At 35.7% G+C, this 15,231-nt stretch overlaps 2 protein-coding genes and 1 pseudogene across 2 annotated transcripts; all 3 read right to left on the bottom strand.

Annotated features, from left to right (window-relative positions):
* LOC104793363 lies at positions 720-1,558 on the bottom strand (annotated as a pseudogene).
* On the bottom strand, positions 2,117-3,160 carry LOC109127710 (uncharacterized mitochondrial protein AtMg00810-like). The gene has a single exon (XM_019233063.1). The coding sequence runs from the start codon at positions 3,158-3,160 to the stop codon at positions 2,117-2,119; it is 1,044 nt and encodes a 347-aa protein (XP_019088608.1).
* On the bottom strand, positions 13,255-14,960 carry LOC104793353 (3-ketoacyl-CoA synthase 8-like). Its single transcript, XM_010519708.2, has one exon. It carries the CDS (start codon positions 14,855-14,857, stop codon positions 13,412-13,414), a length of 1,446 nt encoding a protein of 481 aa, XP_010518010.1. The 5' UTR covers positions 14,858-14,960; the 3' UTR covers positions 13,255-13,411.

The raw sequence follows: 15,231 nt of genomic DNA, 5'->3' as shown, positions 1-15,231 counted from the left end.
TTTTTTTTTTTTTTTTGTCAACGAGTGTGAATCTTATCTTCTCGTGGATTTTTTAAAAGTTAAGTGTTAGTATTATTTTTCTTACAAGTATAGCTAATGGATGATTAACAAGAAAGTGTTTCTATTCGACCACGACCACAAACTTCAAATGTCATCATTATCTTTGACTGAATTATCAATAACTTAACTTAAAGTATCAATTTTCGTGGAAAGTACTAGGCGATTACGCATTATAGCCGATTAATCTTCGTGATGATGTCAATGGCCGGTTGAATTCTCCATACAAAGATTAGCAAAAGCACTTTGAAATAAAGCAAATATAACTTCTTTTTTTTTTTTTTCAGCAAGCAAATATAACTATGGATGAGTATTTGCACTATAAAATTTTTTTGTTTGATGAACGAAATGGATAAAAAAAAATATGTTTTAGACGATGTTTTATCATTATGCATGATTTCTTCTAAGGTAGATCATCTAATTAACTTTTAATTATGTCGTTTAATTGTTGCAAGACGTATAACTTTTACATTCCCATAGATCTTGCTTTCTCTAGAATAAAGATAACTTGTGGACAACTTACAAGAAATAGTTTTCTATTCCACCAACGGTCACGAACAAACACTGATTAATTATCTGACATAAAATGTTCTAAATCACCTCTCAATATACTTATCTTTGACTATTTAACTTAACAATACCAATTTTAGCAAGACCTTATATTTTAATGCAAATGCGTCCCAACGTATTACGTATATGTGTTGTCCAATAGCAACACCATAAGAGATTACAAATCATTTTATTTTTGTTACTAAACGTTTTATTTTGAATACATTTCATAATTATTTTCATATCATTTATTGACCATACTTAGCCTTGTACTCTCTCCATAGCTGGTTCACGTCTTTCCCAAGCAAATCAACAAAGAAGCCATCACTATAACCATTCCTCATCTTCTTGTTCAGCTCGGCCACAAACCCATTCCTCAAACCGTTACAATAATCCAAGAACCTCGCGGTAACGTCGTAACCTTGGTCCCATCTATCACCACGACCAGGTCCAACCCAATGGCTCGGAGCGTAACCTGCTTTCAGCCTCACGTAATCCGCTATCCCTTCGATAAGTCCACCAGGAGCGCGACCCGCACCGTTCCATTGCCAAGAATGAACCACCTCGTGATAAACCACCCCGGTAAATTCTCTCTTGACATCGCCCGATACACCCGCGAGATATCCCGTTTCCCGAGTTGTACGCTACACCGTTACCGTTCTCCATGAACAGTGTGATCTTTGTAACGGACTTTCTGTCTGAAGGGTTGGTTTGTTGGAACAAACGCCACACGAATTCTGTGGCAGATCTTAGTGACTGTGTGCCGTAGCTTACACCACCGATCTCTCCTCGGAATCTTCTTCCTCCGGCGGAGTCACCGGTGTTGTCAACAACCGAGTAGTCAACTGCATTAACTAATGAGACAACGAGCATCAGAGAGATTAGAAAAAAGATTTTGTGAAACGTCATCTTTGTATATTTTGGGAGAACGATTTGTTTCGAGTTAGATGGAGGTTTTATAGAGAGAAGAGAAATGGATAAATGAAATAAAATAATAAAGACTGGTGAGGTGGAAGACGTTTTCTTCGGCGGTGTCCCATTATCTAAGTTGTGTACAAATACGACTAGATAATTTTACATATTATATTAACGGTTAGGAAACAAAATAAACTGAAATTAATTGTATATTGTATTTGTGATGAGACGTTCGTTTACTCAAGCATCACGGTTGGTCTTTTCAGTTTTCATCTACTTAATTTTAAATAATACAATTCTCACTATGTTTCTTATATTTACAAGTGAATGAGTTGCTACATATTTATGAATGTTTCTTATATTTACAAGTGAATGAATTGCTACATATTTATATAACAGAGGAGAAGATTAGGGTTGAGATATTTACACTTAGATTCCTAAACTTATATTTACATATATTTATGTCCTATACGTCCCCTCAAGATGGAGGGAGCTTTGCTACACCCAGCTTGAAACATGCGTCAGTGAACTTTGCTTGTGGGAGTGGTTTGGTGAGTGTGTCGGCCAGCTGATCGTGAGTCGACACATGAGAGACTCATAACATTTTGGACTGTATCTGATTCCGAACAAAGTGATAATCGAGAGCAATGTGTTTCATCCTTGAGTGGAAAACAGGATTTGTGCAAAGGTAGGTCGCTCCAATGTTGTCACAATATATGACCGGTGTGGTGGGTAAGACAATGTGGAGATCAGAGAAAAGAGAACATAACCACCGTACCTCAGCCGCCGTGTTGGCAACAGCGCGATATTCAACTTCTGTGGAGGAACGTGCAACAACCCTGTGTTTCTTTGAAGACCATGAGACCGGATGCTGACCATTGTAGACAACATAACCATTCGTAGAAACATAGTCATCCGTGTCACCAGCCCAATATGCATCAGAGAAGGCATGAAGAGTAACGGGAGAGGAAGCATTCATGTATATACTATGTGTGGGAGTGCCAGCGAGATAGCGCAGGACTCGTTTTGCTGCAATCCAGTGGTCTTGTGTCGGACAGTGCATGAGCTGAGACAGGCGGTTTACCGCATAGGAAATATCAGGTCGCGTGAAGGAGAGATATTGTAAACTTCCAACAACAGACCTGTACTGAGAGGCATCCTCAAGAGGGGTACCACCATGAATGGTTAACTTTGGAGAAGTAGGAAGTGGTGTTGCAACGGGTTTTGCTTCAGACATGTTGTTTGTGACAAGAAGGTCCATAATATACTTACGTTGCATGAGATGGAGTCCATCGGAGGATCGTGAGACCTCGATGCCGAGAAAGTAATGAATGTCGGTAGGATCCTTGATGGAGAAACGTTGAGCAAAGGATTGAAGAACTTTCTCAACAATAGCGGAATGATTGCCAGTGACGATGATATCGTCGACATAAACAAGTACATAGGTGAGAGTGGAACCCGAAGCGCGAATGAACAATGAAGTGTCCGCAAGTGAATTAGTGAAACTAGTATCAAGGAGATGTTGTTTTAAAGACATATACCATGCACGCGGGGCTTGCTTGAGACCATAGATGGGTTTCCGTAACCGACAGAAATGATGCGGATGGTTGGGGTCAACAAAGCCAGGCGGTTGGGACATGTAAACTTCCTCAGTTAATTCACCTTAAAGAAAAGCATTATTGACATCCAACTGTTTGATCGGCCAAGCAAGCTTCACAGCAACATCAAGTACTACGCGGATTGTTGTCGACTTAATAACATGGCTGAAGGTCTCTGCATAATCATTTTCGTACTTTTGGTGATATCCCTTTGCAACTAAGCGAGCCTTGTATCGGTCAAGATCACCATTAGCAAGATATTTGGTTGTGAAGACCCACTTACAACCAACAACCTTCTGTTGTGCATTAGGTGGAACCAAATCCCAAGTATGAGTTCCTATTAAAGCATTATACTCCTTTGAACTTGCACGTCGCCAGTTTGGGTCTTTAAAAGCTTGGATTATTGTTTTCGGTTCTTTGGAAATGGTCCGAGAGGTAACATGAAGGCCGTATTTACGGTTAGGTTTTATAATGTTGTTTTTGGCTCGAGTTTTCATTTTGTGGTTATTTTGTGGTGGCTCAACAATGTTATTTTGGTTCTGTGGTTGTATTGGGATAGCTTGGCGTGATGGGGGATGGAGAAGAGGTTGCGGCTGAGTTGGGGGTTGCAACTCATTTTGTTGTTGAGCAGTGAGCTCGTTAGGAAGAGGGTGAGGCTGAATCGTGGGTTGTGATTCATTTTCATGGGGAGTAGTGGGCTCCGTGTTAGAAGTGGAGGAAGAAGAAGAGGTAGAGTTAGAGGGTAATACATGGGATGATGAAGACGTCGACAGGTGAGGATCAGAGTACAAGGGTCCTATAGATGAAGGTCGTGACACCGTGGAGGAGGACAATGGAGTTGCACCAGAGGACGACGATGAAGATCGGTCTTGAACCTGATTGTGGTGTGGTTGGTCGTGTTGTGGGGCTAAAGTTGATGGTAGTGGACCGTGTTGGACATGGGGATTCCGTCGTTGATATGTACAGTGTATATCACGGTTAAGAGACAGCGGATTATCAGAACCGCCGGGAGCTGGGGCCGCTGGACCAGGATTAGATGTGGGAGCAGTTGTCGGTGGTGGAAAGTGGACAGCAACAGGACAAACCACCAATGAGGACAACAAGAGCGAAGGTTCGGTGGTAGTGGCAGCGGAGTCTTGTGGAAGCGAAGGCAATTCACGAAACGGGAACACGTGCTCGACAAACTGGACATATCAAGATGTATACATACGACCAGTCGGAATGTGAAGGCAGTAGTAAGCACTTTGAGTTGCCGAGTACCCAAGAAAAACACAGCCTCGAGACCTATCATCAAGCTTATGTTGTGTATAAGGGCGCAACCAGGGGAAACACAAGCAGCCAAACACGCGAAGTTTAGTATAATTAGGAGGGGTACCAAACAGCTTATGAAACAGTGACTGGAGAGCAAGTACAGGTGTTGGTATCCTATTAATTAAGTAGACAGCAGTAGCAAGAGCATATGGCAAGTGTTCTTTTGGTACCGAGGCAGTGGACATGAGGGTGAGGCCAGTTTCGACTATGTGACGATGCTTCCGTTCTGAAATCTCGTTGTGTTCCGGAGTATGAGGAGGAGACATAAGGTGGGAGATGTCGTGTGCTGCAAGAAAACTACGCAAAGCAATAAACTCGCCACCATTGTCCGTAAACAATGTCCCAACCTTGGTTTGAAAGCGATTTTCAACAAGTGCTTTGTAGGTGACAAACACTTGCTTGACATCTGATTTGCGTTGAAGCAGATACAGCCATGTATAGCGAGTAAAGTGGTCTATGAGGACAAGGTAATATTTGTAGTTTTGTGTTGATAAAATTGGGGATGTCCACACATCAGAATAAATGTAATCAAGAGGTCGAATCGAAGTAATGGAGTTGTGAGAAAAAGGAAGTTTATGTGTTTTATTAATGAAACAATCTGAGCAAGATAAGGTTTTTGAAGTGGAAGATGCAACAGGGAGAGAAAAAGTAGAGATAATAGTGTTTAAGATAGGTGGAGAAGGATGGCCCAATCTTGAATGTCACGAGAGTAGGTTTGTGCGCAGACCAGATGAAGATAGCATGGCCATAGCTCGTGGATTGGTGTTCGGCCATTCATACAACTCATTATTGGTGCGACCTTGGAGTAATAGGACCCCCGTACTGAGATCCTTCACCTGAAAGAAGGAAGGATAGAGGTGAACAGACACAAGATTAGTGTTACATAGGCGGTACACAGAGATAAGGTTCCTGTGTATATGAGGAACACAAAGCATTTTATCCAATTTTAACGGACGAGAATGAGAAAGAAGAAGTGAAGAACCCGTGTGAGTGATGGTGAGGTTCGAACCATCAGCAATGGTGAGATCATCACCACCATTATAGGATTGGTGAAGTGTGAGATTGTTGAGATCATTGGTTATATGGTGGGTGGCACCACTGTCAAGGATTGCAGGTGAGGAACCGGCTGCAACCATGTTGGCACGGGGCTGCCATGGCGTGAAAGGACTCGACGGGCGAGATGCAGATTGAACAGAGTAGAGCTGCGGAGAGCGACGTGCATTGTGTCCTTGTTCCTGACATAGTTGGCATTTGCCTAAGTAAGGCTTGGAAGGCCGATTGGTAGTGTTGTCGTGGTAAGGCTGCCAGTTATTGGTGTTGTTGTTGGGCGAAAAACGTTGGGGTTGAGAGCGATTGCGATTGTTGTTCTTGTTGTTGTAGGTGTTGTAGTAGTTGTTGTTGTTGTTGTTGCGATGTTGAACAGCATTGACAGTAACAAGAAAGGGAGTTGGAGTAACAGCAGCAATAGCTAGAAGCTTGGCTTCACGATTATGTAACCGTTCATGAACATTAGAGATCGTCGGAGTTGTATCCTTACTCTCGATCTGATCAACAACAGGTTTGAAATCTTCTGGAAGACCATCAAGTATCTTCTCAATTTGATCATCATGATCCATAGGTTTACCAAGGGCTGCAATATCATCAAAACGGATAACAAGGCCACGAATATATTCATCAATGGTTTTGTTCCCCTTGGTCCATACCTTGAGTTGAGTGTGGATCCCTTGGACATGACCACGACTTTGGTTTGCAAAGGTTGAAGCAAGAGTCGACCAGAATTCACCGGCAGTGTCTGCACGTGAGACCAGCGGTTGGACAGACGGAGACATGGCTCCAAGCAAGGCGCTGAATAGTAAGCGATCTTGGCGTTTCCAGAGAATAAACTCTGGATTGGGAGTGGTAGTGGCTCCAGTCGTCCGTGGGAGCTGGAGGAGGAACATATCCATCAAGGAATCCAGCGAGCTCATAGCCATCCACCAAGGCGTGGATCTGAAGACTCCACATCAAATAGTTTGTATCAGTAAGTTTGGTGACATTAGCAGTGTTCACCATGAAGAGAGGCTGAGCTGCAGTCATGATTACGTCACCAGTGGAAGGAGAGACGTTGCCAGAGCTAGACATAGCGGCAGAGGCGTGAAAGAAAAAGAAAAGAAAAAAAAATTAGTGTTATATTGATTGATGCTCTGATACCATATAGAAGCTGAATGTTTCTTATATTTGCAAGTGAATGAGTTGCTACATATTTATACAACAGAGGAGGAGACTAGGGTTGAGATATTTACACTTAGATCCATAAACTTATATTTACATATATTTATGTCCTATACTCACAGCTTCCTTTCAATGTTTCTCTAGCTCAGAATTTGAGATGACAAATATGGGTTTTCTTTCACTATTTTCTCGGGATATCATGAGTTACATGACAGCTTGCAATCCCTGCGTAAGAGTTCAAGCGACTTCTGTCTGAATTTCAGCATTTTGGGCTTTGGTATGTTAACTATAAGCAGTGGCTCGATTTTTCTGAGAAAGTATTTTGTTTATAAAATATGTACATTTCAATTTTTATATATTATAGCTTGTAATTATTATTATTTTCTGTTTACAGCAGTGTTATTATTGGGTTATCGTTCACGACACGATGTGGAAGAATTGTTAGAAAGACCAATGCCATCATGATTTGATCAAGAAAGTTATCAACAAAGAATGGTGCTACACTGCTACGTCCAGTCAAGAAAATTTGAAGAAAAACATATCATAGTACTGGACAAGAGCCCGCACTCTGATATGCCCGGTTTCAAATTATTCAACAAATTTGAAGTAAAATATAGATTTTGCAACAAATGAATATCAGAGTTCTTTGTAAAGCTAAGTGTCACTTAATTTATTTGATTCATTTTAATTTTTATTATATGTATATGTATATATATATATATATATATATATATATATTAATAATACAATAAGCAAGCCCGGTCCACAGAGGAAGCAAGTGAAGCCAAAGAATCGGGCCCAAAATTTTAAAAGCCTCTTTCATTTAAAAATCTGTTAAACAAAAAGCCTTTTTTTTAAGGATATGTATAAAGTTTTTTTATTTACATGTAAAAGGCCTTTTTCATTTGTACGATATGTAAAAGGCCTTAAAATATTAATTGGTGGCCTTTTATAGAAAACCTATAACTTTTGTCATAAGTGAAAAAAGATACATTTTTTAAATTTTGCGTAGGGCCCTCATTTTAAATTTTGCGTAGGGCCCTCATTAATGTTGGGCCGGCACTGACAATAAGTTTACTTTTCAAGATAAAATTTTATGGCTGTGGAAAAATATACACCGATAATCATGGAATTAATACAAAAGATGCATATGCGAAATAATGATTATTTGCCAATAAGTGAATCCAGTAGGTGTTCGATGATGTTGAGAGTCCTGTGAAGCGGCGACCCAACAGTTTATTACGGAATGAGAGCGAGAAGTCGTCGGTTTAGCTTTACCTCGGTGTCGCTTGAAAGATATTAGAGTACTTTGGTAAAATGATCTTATTTCTCAATAATGTGTACAATGGTCTAAGTAGCCTTTATATAGATTACTAGATTATGACCCGCGGTACACTGCGGGGTAAGATTTTTTTTTTAATTTTTTTTTGTTAATGTACTATTTTAATACTAATTTTCTAATACAGTATACTCTTTTGTTAATTTTAATTATTTAATATATAAATTGTAGCATACCACACAATAATTTTTGTTTACTACAATCTTAATTAAATTAGTTTGATTCGATATATTTTATATTGGTGTTATTAAAACATTAAAATGAAGATGTAACCCGTATTGAAATATTATATTACTGATAGTTTATTTTTAGTATTATTAATACAATCTTGTAATGTCATATAACCCGTCATGTAATATAATTCGTTTGTGTAATTTTGAAAATTTAATATGTTTAAATATTTATAATTTTAAACTTTTTATTAAGTTTAGATATATGAGTTATAAATTATAAACTTCTTAAAATTTTATAATTTACTATATAGAGTAAATTTACTATATATGTATGTTGAACACACACTTTTATATTAATTGAGTAATATATGTTTGTTTAAAAAATTTCAAATCACAATATATGCAGGAAAATACACATTTTTATTAACTTTATGTATTATATGAAGATTCACTACATTTAAAATTTTAAATCAAAAAGAGATGATAGGAGAATTTTTTATTTTAATCTGGAATGAATCTTCTAAATATCTATATTTATTATAGAACATTATATATATGAATATATGAATATTTAAAGTATTTTAATTGTGTTTGGTTATAAGGATAGTAGAGAAAGTTAACTAAACTTGTTTGGATATGAATATAAGCATTAAATAGCATTCAATGTAAAAACTTTCCAAAAAATATTTTTGAGCAAAAATACTAGTATAGATAGAACATTCTAGACTTCTCTAGGATTTTTCCTATTCTTATCCTTGGTGGACAGCTGGTCACAACCCTAGTCATCACATAAGGTTAGGCCAAGTCCAATGGGACGGCAAAACTGTATAATAGGGTGAAAGTGATGAATTTTTGTCTCCAACCAGACTGTATATTTTACACTATAATAGTGTGATTCCTTTTTGTTGTACAATACACCACTATATTTGGTGTTTTACTGTAGCGACGCCAAACACTATAATATTGTTTTTTTTTTTTAAATGTTATTCTAATTTAAAATAACTTAGTTATAGTAAATTAAATATAAGTTTAGTATTATTATATAAGAATCTAGTTAAGTTTGTAATAAAATGTAATAAACCAAAACAGTTTTGTAGTTTTTAATCTTCATAATATAAATTATTAATTTGTAGAAAATATTAAAACTAATTAGTAATTTGATTGATAATATATATAATAAAATTCAACTAACCATTAAAAATACATAAAATTCAAAAAAACATGGAAAACACAAAATTACAAAATAAAAACCAGAAAAAACATCTTCACTTAAGATAATTGTAATATGGGGTATAATCATCTTGATCATTTGGTGATCTTTGATCTTCACCTTGATCTCCATCTCCTTGAACTTGTTTTCCATGAGACTGACCTTCTTGATAATGAGATGCACGATATTGTGATCCATGATATTGAGAACCTTCACCATCTTCTTAATGTTTTTATTATTTTTATTTATCCTTTGTAATTTTATATTCATTAATAAATTAAAATTATTATATAATTCAGAACATCTTTATTTTAGTAATATAATAATATAGAATAGTATTTTTTAGTGTAATATTTGGTGTTGTGGTTGGAGATGAAATTTTATTTAGTGTTAAAAATACACCAAATATAGTGTTATTTCAACACTAAAATGGTGTTATGGTTGGAGATGCCCTTAGAAGAGCTTTGAATATGTTCCCTTGTAGTTGCTGCTCCATCTTTTATTTAACGTCTTTTGAGGTACAAAATGATTTGTCTTCTTATGTGGTTGAGTAGGTGGGTTTGACTTGTATTGGGCCTTACCTTGAATTGTTGTTGGGTTCGACTTAGGACCTTCACTAACATCACTTATTACAAGGTACTGTTTTTTCTTTTTCTTTTCTTTATAAAAAGTTTACATTGTACAACACTAACTAGGTACATAACCCGCGCGTTGCGGATGAAAATGTTTAACTATAAATTATATCATATAATTTTTCTTTGTTATTAATGTATTTGACATACTAATATTCTTTAACAATTATTTTTTCTTATTTTGGGTAGAAAATATATTGTCTTCTATATATATGTATTATCGTTTGTATTTACATTGGAAAACTATAATTTCTTTATTTCGTAAAAGTATTTTATGTTGCAATATTGTAGTTTCCATAGTCTGATCGTCACCTTTATTTTTCACATGTTTTTAAAAGGTTTCCAAACCATAAACATTGTTGAAAGAAGCCGCGAGAAAATAAAAGCTAAATTGCTTTGAAACTTGGAATATATTTGATTGGTGAACCAGTGGAAATGTGTGATAGGAAAACATTATATATAGGGGTATTAATTTCCATGAGGGTTTTACTTTTTCATTTTTTTAAAATTCACATCCCTCCTATTAAGCAATTTGTTGATTGCAAATCTTGGATTAGGATCATATTTTCGGATTTTTAGGCAAAATTAGTTTACTTATATTAAATATGTTTAGATGTTATTTCCTTTTTTGATTCGAATCTAGGATTAAGTTTTGTATATATTTTTCCTTTTCGGCAAGTCATTATTTTGATATTTTTACGTGATTAATTTTTATTCTAAAACTTAATATTAAAATTTGTGCATTTAATCACTTTTCAAGAATAATACAATATCACGTCATACCTTATTTACATCTTTAATCAAGGAATACGCTTATTGACATCTAAATTGGAAACAGAAAATTAATTTTACTAATTTGATATTATGGCTTTTTTTAGGGCATTTAGGACAAACTTAGGTAACGAATATTCCCTTTGGATTTTTTTTTTTTTTTTACATTTATATACTATAGGGAAATTAAATCCTTAAATATAGCACTGTTTTAGAATTAAAAGGAACATATATCGTACTCGTATATAATATCTTTTAATCAAGGAATTACTTTATTTTTTAAAAATAGAACAATAAACCCGTAGGTTGTTAAAACAGAATAATAACACAGTTGTTACCATAAATTATTTTTTAAAAGATAACTTTTTTCCTTTTCATTTATATTTCCTAGTATATGATACATTGGCCGAGAAAAAAAAATTGGTAGACAAAAGCAAATTATTATCTATGGACTTTATATTTTGTGGGTTTTACTTGTTGTGTTTTTGGTGTGAGGCTAATATGTAGATGATGAAAATAGATGTGCTTGATGAATTTTAAAATTAATATGAAATAAATATAAATTATCCGAATGAAATACATCTATTAATTGAATTCTGCAAATCACATTATTGTGCTTATTCCTGTTTCTTAATACATATGAAATAATTCTAATCTAGAACAATATTTGTTTCCTAATTGTCATGGCTTATTTTGATTCTATTTCTTTGACTTTTGTGAGTCCGTCTTCCTTGATTAAGTACTGAACCAATATCTTCATCATATGAGTCTGATCAATTGGTATGTGGAGTACATCTTTTGGAGCATGTTCATATGTAATATAGATTTTTATTAGTATAAAAATAGAATATAGCATAAAAATAAATCTTACCGTCCAATGGGACATGATCCTCGTGGTGGCTGTTTAGGTGCACCTTCAACTTGAGTCTCATTTCATGTGAAAATTGTAGATGAAGTTTTGTTAAAATTTTGGAGGTTTTTTTGTTGCTTTGATGTTAGATATTTTAGTGAAAAGAAGAATGTATTTATAATAGGTGAGAGGAGAGGTTCTGCTTTATGAGTGTATCATTTAGGGTTTATTTTTTTATGAGTTTTTATTTAAAATAAATAAATACAATGGCAAAGAGCTGTAAATAAATTGATATTTTGAGGATTAATTGATAAAAGGTGTTCTGAGCTCTATAACGCTAATACGTCAGCTTTTTTTTTTTGCAAGTGTGCTTTTCTATTAATATATAGGAGATAGATATTTTATGTTTTGTTTGCAATGTGTGTAACCTTACAAGGATCATAGATTTGGACTCCGATTGATGTAGGTCCATCACGGTGATTTTTCTGAACATGCGACTATCTTTCTCATGTGGATGCTCAACATGAAGATTGAGATGCCATCAATGATGGGACATGATTAACTTCACGAAGCACAAGCACAACATAGCTAGAGATGATCGGATGGAACTATATGTGTCCCTTTTAACGGGCAAACAAAGTAGAAGTGTAGAACTAGCAGCTTCTTCGATCATTTTATCACGTCAAACTGAGAAATATTTAACACCTTGGACAGATTTATTTAACAAAGATGGAAAGGTATCCGCTTGACAGATTTATTTATGTTTTTTGATCACTTATACTGTATTAGGTAAGGGCTAAATTGTATACTTGAAACAATTGTATACTTGAAACAATTTATATATTATTCCATTAACATTAATACATTTGATGTAGGTATTATGAATTGATACTTAGTGATGTCATACAGTTTATTTTATTTTATTTGGACTGTATTTTAGTCGACTTGCCAAAATTTAATATTCAAATTTAAACATAACAAATCTTTTTTTTTCCTTTAAATGTATTAAATCATAAAATAATTTATTTATTTATATAAAACATAGAACTATTTATAATCATGTTATACATATATTTTTATTATAATTCTGTTAATTTATGTGTAATTTTCCAAGTATTAAATTGCACCAATTTTTATCATATAATGATTTATATTTTAGTTAAATTTTCCAATTATAAAAGAAAAATTATTTAATATAATAGAAATTCGAAATATCTAAATTTGGTAACAACGAAAAATAGAAATAACATGGCTGTGTTTTGTATGCATGTATTGGGCTACCAGCCACCGAAACTACCGTGACCTGTGTGTCTATAACATTTATCCATCAATGGGGCATTGGCTATTTGGTGGCAACAGTTACGGAAGTGGCCAATATGTTACCGTGGCCATACCCTAAGGCAAATTTTCATGACAGTTTCTTTAACCCCTTGTCACTTTTGCTTCCATCGTCTCACTAGTCTTCAAGCCACCAATATTTCTATGCCATCATCCTGAGAAACTCGGTTGACTGTTTTTATTTTTGTAACTATATCAGTGTTACATCTATGGAAGTATGGATATGATTCGTGACCGCTTCACAACCAGTTGGCTACATAGTACATATTACCATTATAAAACAAGTTGTGGCCATCCATGTATTCTTGAAATGACTGTTAATTAATTATGTAAAGAAAATTCAGTACCAAAACAAAGCGAACAGAGACAGCAACAACATTCAATACAAACTCTTTAAAGAACAAACAAGATAAGATAGTTTAGACTATAAGCCGTACGTAAGGGCTTAATCATAACATTAAATATCAATCTCAACCGGGTATCTGTCCAGACAGTCTTCCCATGGACTGTTAGCTGAAGGCTTAACGTCTCGTAGAGCCACCCAGACTGAACTGTTGCACTTAAAACCTGACCCCAAAGCAATCTGCCAAATCCTATCTCCTTCCTTCATCCTTCCTTTAGCTTCTGTATAAGCCAACTCATACCAAATTGAGCTCGAAGAAGTATTACCAAACCTGTGTAGTGTCATTCTTGACGCCTCTACGTGTAAGGGAGAAAGCTTAAGATTCTTCTCCAGCTCATCTATAAGAGCTCTTCCACCAGCGTGGATACAGAAATGCTCAAAGGCAAGCTTGAAGTCTGGTGTATAATTCTTCAACTCTGGCTTGAAATACTTCTTCTTGACAAAAGTAATAAAGAAGGCAAGCTTCTCTTTCAATGGAAGAACAAGAGGACCCAAAGTTGCAATATTGATCTTAAGAGTCCTTGCTGCCACCATTGGTAGATTCTTTGTCAAGGTAACTCCAATTATGCCATCTTCATCTTCTTCTTGCGTTGCACACTCGAAGGACCTATCATCAGATCCAGTATGTATCCGTACCGTGTGAAGGAGCTGGTATTTCGCGCGTGCACGGTCTCTAGATCTGTTGGAAAGCAGAACCGCAGCACCACCAAGCCGGAACAAGCAGTTTGTGACAAGCATTGATTTGTTTTTCCCTAAGTACAAGTTCTGAGTGATGTTCTCTGTGCTTACTACAATAGCATAAGTGTTCCTATGAACTTGTAGTAATCCCTTGGCGGCATCAACAGCTATAACTCCAGCACTGCAACCCATTCCTCCAAGGTTCAAACTCTTGATGTTGTCTCTGAGTTTGTACTTGTTCACAATCATGGACGCGAGTGATGGAGTTGGATTAAACGTGCTAGAGTTCACCACCATGATACCGATATCATCAGGTTCTACACCGGTGTTGTGAAAAAGATTGTCAAGAGCTCCGAATATTACTTCCTCCGTCTCTTTACGTGAAGCCCCCAGGCCTTGCTGAAGCGGGAAGCACTGAAGACCTTCTGGGATGTACGTTTCTTGACCAAGACCGGAACGTTCAAGAATCTTTGCCTGGAAGTCAACTAAATAGTCGTTCTCTTTGTTCTTCCAACACATGCCTGCTTCTCTTGCACGTCTCGCGTGTCCCATTAGCGTTTGGATATTGACCTTGAGATGCGACGGTGGGAGGTAGCAGGAGAAGTCAACAAGGTAAACAGCTTTAGGTCGGGTTAACATGTAAAGGATCCATACAAAACCAACAAGAAACGAGAGTAGGCTTATGGTTTGGAGGTTGTTTTGTATTTGGTGGAGGAATAAGTTTTGGAGATCATCTAAGTTGATCTGAAATTGTTTCATGGCTAATGCTGCCATTGAAGAGATGAAGAAGATCTTAAAGAAAACTGTCTTTAAGTTCTTCATTGAACATAACCTTAAGAGTAAAAAAGAGAGGACAAAAAAAAAGTCTTGTTTAAGTGTTTACCCTTTGGTTCTATTTTAAGTTGTGTCGTGACATTTTCTTCAAGCTGGCTCTGTTTACATATATAGAAAGTTGAGAGTGATGACCAAACGAATTAATTATTCTCTCTCCTTGTTGTATTTTAAATAGCATTTTATAATTACTGGTCAGAAATCAGAAGTGAAGAAAAATATCAGAAAACAGTTTTAAATCCGAGAAAGTATATAATTGACACTTGAAACTTCAGCTGTAGCACTAGGTATACTTCGTCTGCATTATATTTCAGGACTCGAGTACTCAACATATATCAGAAATCAAGTGTTTTGTTTTATTTTTT

Source organism: Camelina sativa, chromosome 1 (assembly GCF_000633955.1).
Source record: "Camelina sativa cultivar DH55 chromosome 1, Cs, whole genome shotgun sequence".
In the NCBI taxonomy this organism is placed as follows: domain Eukaryota; kingdom Viridiplantae; phylum Streptophyta; class Magnoliopsida; order Brassicales; family Brassicaceae; genus Camelina; species Camelina sativa.
Note: the sequence above shows the minus strand (reverse complement) of the source record. Positions and strands in the feature narration are given on the sequence as shown.